Here is an 8,885-nt window from a genome sequence, read left to right on the forward strand (position 1 = left end):
ATAAATTATAATTAATTATAATAATATTATATAATTATTTATTCTAAATTGAATAATTGTTCAAAATATTATATAAAATATTATTCTAAATAATAACTTTTCCAAACTTTTAAGATAATATTATATATATATAAATTTGTAGAAATTTTATGAATATAGAATATAAAAATTAATTAATTAAATTTAGAAAAATAAATACATAATTTTTCTCATAAAAGCAAATTTATCTAGATTCTATAAGAATAAATAAACAAAATGAATGAAATAAATATGCAAGGAAGAATAAATTAAATTATAGTGTAAAAAAGATTGAATTTATATCTTAAAGCTTTATATTTTAAGTTATATTACATATATTATAAGCTAGATATTTTAAGTTATACACAAAAGTTATATAAAAATGTCGATTAATACTTATTTATTCATATGTAGAGAAATTGAAGTTTGTATTAGATACAAATTCTTAATAATTATAAATTTTAACAATTTTTTAAGTTTTATAAATTATCAAAATAAATTTTTATTTTATTTTATTTTATTTAAAAAAATTATTTTACTAATTTTTATTACTTATTTATCTTACTATTAAAATTTCTATTTAAAAATTATTGAGAATTATTATTATTATGTCGAATAATATTTCTTGCACATGTTTTTAAAAAATATTCTATAATTATCCAGTTTTACGATCAACTTTACAGAATTATAATTTCTTAGTAAGTTAGTTTCTTAGAAAATTTACGACTCACTTATCAGAATAATCAAGGACATTTTTTTATTGCTAATATTATTGACATTGCTGACTCATTCAGAAAATAATAAATACATTCATAATAGAATTTTATTTATGAATATTGAACTTTTATAAAAATAATATAATTAAAATATTCTAGAATTCGAGAAATAAATTTTATAACTAACATACATATACTTTTATAGATACTTTATAAATTTTATAGATTTTATTATATAAAATATTAAGATTTTAATAAAAAAAATTTTTTTATATTTCATTTAAAAAAATGTATTTTAATCGTTCAGAACCGTAAGAAAAATTATATAGAGTTGCATAATTATAAAAATATATTAAATAAATATAATAATCAAAATATTTTATTAATCATATTTGTGTTTTTTAAATATATAATTTTGTCATTTTTTTTTTAAATATATAATATGATTATATAAATTGAATAAATTAAAAAGTACATATCATATAATACATGAACTTTCATATCGATTATATTTAATCACATATCAAATTTGTTAATCTGAAATTATCTTATCAATGTATTGCATTGATAATATCGATTTTACTTTGGCGCCATCAATGTCCTATCCTAGCATTATATTTTTATTAGATAATAAAATGAAATAAAAATAATTTTTGAATAAATGAACATCGGAAGTTATCATATTATATTTATGACATATTATGAAATTCATTTAATACATTATATGACAATATTAATAAAATATTAATAAAAGAATATAAAAATAAAAAGATTGATAAAAATGATTAAAGGAAAGAATAAATTAATTTTTCTTACATATTAAATTACATTATTAATAATTTTTAAACATTATTTAATAATAACATTATTAAATAATCATTAAAAAATAAAATAATATTAAAAAAATAGTAGATAAAAATAAAATAAAAAATAAAAAAAAATAATAGTAGATAAAAATTGAAATCAATATTACATTTAATTGCAAATAATTCTATGGCAAAAACATGTATATACATACATACATAATATATATACACATTTTATAACCTATCTTCAAATATAATTAGATAGAGAATAATATAATTAAAAAATANTTCTTTAATATAATGAAGTTATTAAATAATTATACAATTTTAAATAATTTTAATTTTAAATAATAAAAAATATTTTAAAATTACTTAATATAAAAGTATATATAATATATAAAAATATATTAATATTTCTAAAATTATTTATTATGTTATATCATAACTTTCATAGATTTGAATAATATACCATATTATTTAAAATTATTTCGAACTTTTTGTATAAAATAATTATGTATATTATTCCAATATATCAATCAAATAAAATAATAAATATCACAATATAGATAGACAATTTGTATTAAATCAATACAATAGATCGTTTTAAACAACCTTTTGAAAGGAAAGTGGCGATATTTTAACATGTATCAAATTAATAATTGACTATCGTATATAAATTTTTTAATTGACAATGATTGCTTATATAAAAGATCAAAATATACAGTATGTTAGAAAAGTTAACAAATTTTAAAATTATTTAAGATAATTAGTATGTTAAGAACAATTTCTCAACTGACTCCTGTAGTAGCACCATTTCAAATATGGCTGAAACATCAGCCAGTGTGTAGTTCATATAGTGTAGTTGGTTGTTACAGTAGTTCGTATAACGATTTATCTCGTATTACTACGCATCGGTTTAAATATTGCGTGTTTTATCTCTATAAAGTTACGAGAAGAGAATTTCAGCAGTCCAGTAAAACTGTCATCACATGCAGTCAGATAAAAAAAGAAAAAATGGCACCAACGCGTGTTATTCTTTTTTCGTGTGGCAGTTATAACCCTCCAACCAATATGCATTTAAGAATGTTTGGTACATATATATCATTCCTTATAATCAATATCAGTCTCTTCTTAAATACTTCATAAAGCTCTTCAATATGTATAATATAATAGACAAATTTTATAATAACTATATTTTGTTTTGAACAAATCATTATTAAAAATATATTATGTAATCAACGGATGATATTATCAACATATAAAAAATCGTTTAGAATGATTAATTCTTTTAAACAAAATTAAATATATATAATTTTTTTATTTTATAAAAATAACTTTAATTCTATCTTTTTATAATATATTTTATAATTGTCATGTTAAATATAATCCTTTTTTTATATATAAGTATTATGTATTTTATGTATATATAAGTATTATAAAATTTATATTAAATATTGCAATAATTTTTCATTTGAAATTTATAGAAATTGCCAGAGATCATCTACATAGAATGGGCACGCATATTGTAGTTGGTGGAGTTATATCTCCAGTACATGATGCATATGCCAAAAAAGAACTAGCAAGTGCAACACACAGATGTGCTATGCTAAGATTAGCCTTACAGAATAATGATTGGATTCGACTTAGTACTTGGGAAATTAAACAAAATGGTTGGTCAAGGACTAGAATAACTTTACAATACCATCAAAATTTATTGAATTCCATGGTATTTGATTCAAACAATATTAAACATAATATTCCAATTGAAGATCTGGAATGGATTCCAGAAAATATAAAAAATAGTTCTGATTGTACACCAATTCAAATTAAACTATTATGTGGTGCTGATTTATTAGAAAGTTTTGGAATTTATGATCTTTGGATGGAAGAAGATGTAAATTGATATTCTTTTATAATGCTATTAATAATATTTAATAATGCTATAATAATATTAATAATAATAATATTTTAATAATTAAAAGAAATATTTATATTTTTTTTATAGATTGATGCTATTGTTGGAGAACATGGTCTTGTAGTTATTACTAGGGAAGGTTCTAATCCAAATAAATTTATATATGATTCAGACATTCTTTCTAAACATATGGTAAATGATCTTATCAATATTGATTATATATCTCTTATGTAATGTGATTGTGTTCTGATAATTAACTTCCATACAGCACAATATACACATAGTAACTGAATGGATTCCAAATGAAGTCAGTTCAAGTAAAATAAGAAGAGCATTAAAGCGAGGTGAAAGCGTCAGATATCTCTTACAAGATGCTGTGATTGATTATGTCTATAAGCAAAGAATTTATGATGCAAAGACAACAGCATCAACAATGTGAGTCTAACATAATTTAACTAAAATGATAGATCATATAATTAGTGCTAATTTAATAGCATATCTTCCAATAGATTTAATTAAAAATTTATTTTTATGTATTTTGTATGAAAAGTCTATATTTTTATAGCATTCATATTCCACGTAGTTGGTGAGTTTAGAGTGTACAGAATTAGTTAACTTAAAAATTGATACAAAGTAATATGAGTATATATTTATGATTAAAATTTAACTCTCTTAATACTCAATAATATTGCACTAATTGTAAAAATATAATAACTAAAATATTAAATTTATTTTAAAAATATGAAATTTAAAATATTGTATGAAAGAATGAAAATAAGAAACTGTTTATTGTTACAAATTAACTCTTTAAATATATTACAAATACTATAAATTATATTATAAAAATAGATATAATAGATTTATTTTATAAAAAACATATTTAATTATAAAACGAAAATGAACGAAATAATATAATTATTTTTATGAAATTATATTATATGTATTATATATTATAAATCTTGTTAATGAATATTTTTCAATTTTTGAAATATTATTATATATTTAATGATTTTTTGAATTACTTATCTTAGAAAATATCTATATATCTATATTGTAATATTATTTTATAAAAATTATTTATTGAGTGTTAAAAGGGTCACTCATTATTATATAATCATCAAATATTACAAAGCAATATGTTCGTCTAGTCTAAGAATCTTTCATTTGTATATAAATTTTAACGATCTATTTTTTAATACTGTAATTACAAATAAATCTTAGCAACTGCATTTTTTTTTTTTTTACATTCCTTACATTATATATATTGATTTCTCTAATTAAATATATTTAATTTGTCAATCATAGTAAAAGTACCGATTCACGATAAAGAAAATATTCCTTTTTTTTTTTTAGTTCCCTTTACTATTTAAACAACACTTTTCTAATAAAAAAATAAGAGAACAAAATTTCTTATAATCATTCAATATAATTTCTTTTTAAGTAAGAGTAAATTAGATGAAACATTTTTTGTCCTGAATCGGACATCTACCGAGTATCAAAATAATGAAGATCATATAAAAAATAGTGTCTTGTTTTTCACGCTGCCAATCTACTTGGATACTGAAGTAAGTTGGAACTGACCTCGCCCAATGCGAATAATTACTTGACCATTGATTCCAAGTATCAAAGCACCTTTCTCACGCCGTCGCCTAGCGACGTTACCATGGAATCCCCGAGTCCGATTGAAATTATATCCATCGATGTGCCTGACACTGTTCTGCGTAAGAATATGCAGAACGCAACGAATGTGGCTTGTGTCACTTCACGTCACGTCGGCGGCCTCGAGGAGGCGCGCGAAAAATTCATTAGCGCTCTCGTCGCCGAAAATGGTAACGCCAAACATATAACAACCGCGAAGGCCGCGTATCCAGGTCTCGCGAAACAGATCATCGCCACCGAAACCGGCGAGTCGCAGATCCTCGACGAGGTAGGTTTCGTTGACGATGATAGAAAGATCAGGAAGGTGGTGAGGGTACAGCCCCGATCGAGTCAGCTAGAAGAGGTGTCCTCAAGTGTCGCCACTTCGTCGAAATGCGAGAACTTTGTTAAAATTAATGCGAGATCATCTATCGAGACTAAAGATAGTACGGATAAATCTTTACAAATGATTGACAAAGCTCGAGTCCAATACGATATTATCGATGTAGGATTAGGAGATAATAGTGGCAAGAATCGCAATGTTAAATCTTTGATTTCGTCTTCAACTGTTTCGTCTACGAAGATATCTGCTATAAAAAATGGTGGAAGACGCCATGAATGCGCCTTATCCGATTTCAGCGTGGATAAAGAAGATTACAGATTGACATGGTACGATTTAGACGACGCAGCTGAAGATGAAGTCCAAGATGTAGATGAAAATTCTCGATTAAGCAAGCATAACTTTTTTGAGAATCAACAGGAGAATCTACAATACAAAAGCCAACAAGCTGATCGAAAGAACAGCGATGAAGTTTATGATCAAGATGGTTTTCCTAGCGATAGTATTCGATGCTCAAATACGCAAGTATTAGTAGTGGTTAGTGCAATGATACATAATGCTTTCGATAAAGAAGGAACGACATTAATTGTCGAAGAAAGTGGTGTACAGAATAAAGGCGAGATCACGATATACAAAGGTGAATCAGATGGAAGTATCGACAAACTGAGTCTATTGGTACAATCGCCTGTTCCATCTTCAGTGAGTGATGAAAGCACCGTAAAAATACAAGAAATAATCGATGATGGAACGGAAATGACGAAAGAAAATTCTGATGACTCACTAGATGAAAAATCCTTGAAACGAGATGTAAGCTTAGAAATAGATGGTAAGTATATAAAGTCTGTGGTGAATGCTTGCAAAAGTCCTAGGAAAACAAAGAACGGTCAAATACGAGTATACACCAATGAAAGTGATGAGAAATGGATAAAAGAGAACGAAAAAGTGAAAAAAAAGAGTACCGATTCAGGCACACAATCGGAAGAAACATTTTACAAAACTGTATCAAAATCATCGTTGAAATCAAGAAGTCCTAGAAAAGAAGGAAAATCTCATTTAAATGGTCAGAAGATGGCTAGCAATTCGAGAATTTACGAGTCCACAGTGATCAGCGACGAAAAAAATAAAAAATCAAAACAGTATGTGCCTTTGAAAGGAAGTTTGGATTCGGTGATCACTACAAACGATTCTAGAACAATTTCTAGAAGAAAATCGAAAACTGAGGAAATGTTTTCGAAAAAATCAAAGAGTTACGAGTCCATTAAAAAAATGCAAGAGATATGTTATGAAGATCCATCGAAAGCTGATAGCACTTCTCAGTTAATTACAGCAAACGAATTAGACATGCAAACGGATGAATTTTGCTCTGTCTGTTGCTATGTAAACGAGTTATCTCTAAGAACGGAGGATGTCATTGGAACAGAAGAAGTGATTCTACGTTCTAATTGTAGCTCCATTGCTGACGAAGATTCAACAGAATGCGATATTTGTAGTTCTTGGAATTTGCAAGAGTCTACTGATACTATAGATCGAAAACTTGTTTCCTCGACAACTGATTGCGACCAGCTGTGTGAAGTATGCGAGATCTGCAATGAAATCTGTGCCACGTTTAATCCCGATCAGGAATCAAGATCTTATTCTATAACCAGAGAATCAAGAGATTTGATTCAAGGTCGGGCATTTGAATCTTTTTCGAGAAGTCTTCCAAAAGATAGTTCCAGAATCGGTGATAGTATTGCAACTGATCCATCATTGGATGAAGATAGTTTCGAGATCGAGAATTGTGGTTTTCAAAGTGGATCAGAATCATTAGTTCACCAAATTGATGAAAAACAATTATCCAAGTCTTTTAATATTTCAGATTCGGCCGTTATCAAGAAAAAATCACGAGACAAATATTTTATTCCTAAAGATGAGTTGGCTATTCTGACCAGTGGCTCTAGACGCATAAATCGTAAAGGATCTTTATTCAGAAAAAAACCAATTGAAGATTCAGTTAATGTTACTCAGGACAAGAGACGTTACTCGTCAGTGGATAATCTTCAATTAGCAAAAGTGTCCTCCAAAAGCAATGATAAAGTTTTTAGGCCTAAGAATAACAAGTTGATTGGATCTGCAGACAATATACGTATTTCCAGAAATTCTAGAAGATGTAAATCATTGCAGAGATCAGCAGACAATGTTCGATACATGGATTCGTCCACAGATAACTTAGATTCCCTAGTGGAGAACCTAGGAAGGGAAGATCTAAATTGGATGGAAAAGCCAAAGGTCAGAGACAACGAAACTGTAAAGATGATTCTGACCAAACATGGCATTAAGATAATCAGTGAGAAGGAAACTGCTCTGTAATGAAAAAAATATAATTTGTTTGAAAAAAATCGCTCACATTAGTTACAAAAAAAGTTACCAAATATATATTATATATAGAACATAAAAATTAGTTCGAATTTTCATTAGGCCAACTGCAAATTCTAGGATGCAGACTTATCGACACTCTTGTGATAATTCTGATCGATATAACTTCGACAGATACAAGATTTTTCATATTATAATAGAGACCTAGTTAATGAATATACGTATCAATATAGAAAATAAAATATATATATATATATATACATATATATTTATAACTTGGAAAACAAATTCTTTTCCGAAAGAAAGAGAAATGCCAAAAATGTTACAATTTAATCCTATTTACAGATTCTATTTAATTAATAACAATGATGTTCATGCGAAGAGATTCTTCAACAAAATTTCTTCTTCAGAAATATTATATAAAAAGATATATAGAGAAAAATAGAGAAAAATCTTGGCATGACATCATTGGATCGCACATTGTTCTCCGTGAAGAAAAAAAAAAGAGTTCTAAAATGATATGCACATGAGACTATATAAGCCTTGGAAATATTTCTTTAAGAAATACAGCCAGAAAAAAAAATATAATATTATATATTATTATTACGTTAACGAACTAATTTAAGAACTGTCATATATAATTAAACAAATTAAATGAATCGCAAAGTGTATTATTATAATATGTGTTTGAAGTAAATTTACAGAATGAAGAATTAAAAAGAAGCTCAAAAACATATATAAAATAGAATTATAACATATATAAAATAAAATTATAGAAATTCGAAGAGAAATCTGGATAATGCACGAAGATTCGAGAACAGCGAATTATCAAGACAATCCTATAATTAACTCGTCAATATTATATTAAAAAAAATAAAAAGAAAATGGTTTTGATTAATTATAAAATATTCTATACAAAATATGTAAGAATGATATATGTTAGGATGGGCTGCGATACATCGATCGTGAAGAACGTGATTAATTGATGTTTCTAATGGAATCCGCTGATCTCATTTTACCCTTCATTGCAAAGAAAAAAAAAAAANGGATTAGAAAGATAAAAAAGATCATGCACTTTCATTTTAAATATGAAATAT

General features: G+C 25.7%; 1 protein-coding gene across 7 annotated transcripts in view; it reads left to right on the forward strand.

The window, feature by feature from the left end:
- Nucleotides 1–2,296: 2,296 nt before the first annotated feature.
- The window catches only part of LOC102675599 (nicotinamide/nicotinic acid mononucleotide adenylyltransferase 1), a 52,739-nt gene continuing 46,150 nt past the window's right edge, over nt 2,297–8,885 (forward strand). For 3 of the 7 annotated variants that reach the window (XM_031511392.1, XM_031511391.1, XM_031511388.1), the window contains exons 1-4: nt 2,297–2,630; nt 3,025–3,434; nt 3,546–3,647; nt 3,724–3,890. In XM_031511392.1, coding sequence (XP_031367252.1) covers nt 2,312–2,630; nt 3,025–3,434; nt 3,546–3,647; nt 3,724–3,890 — 998 coding nt within the window. In that variant the 5' untranslated portion in view covers nt 2,297–2,311. The other 4 variants (XM_031511387.1, XM_031511386.1, XM_031511389.1 and 1 more) reach the window with 4 other exon arrangements.

This window comes from Apis dorsata, unplaced genomic scaffold (assembly GCF_000469605.1).
Source record: "Apis dorsata unplaced genomic scaffold, Apis dorsata 1.3 scaffold_311, whole genome shotgun sequence".
Classification (NCBI taxonomy): Eukaryota; Metazoa; Arthropoda; class Insecta; order Hymenoptera; family Apidae; genus Apis; species Apis dorsata.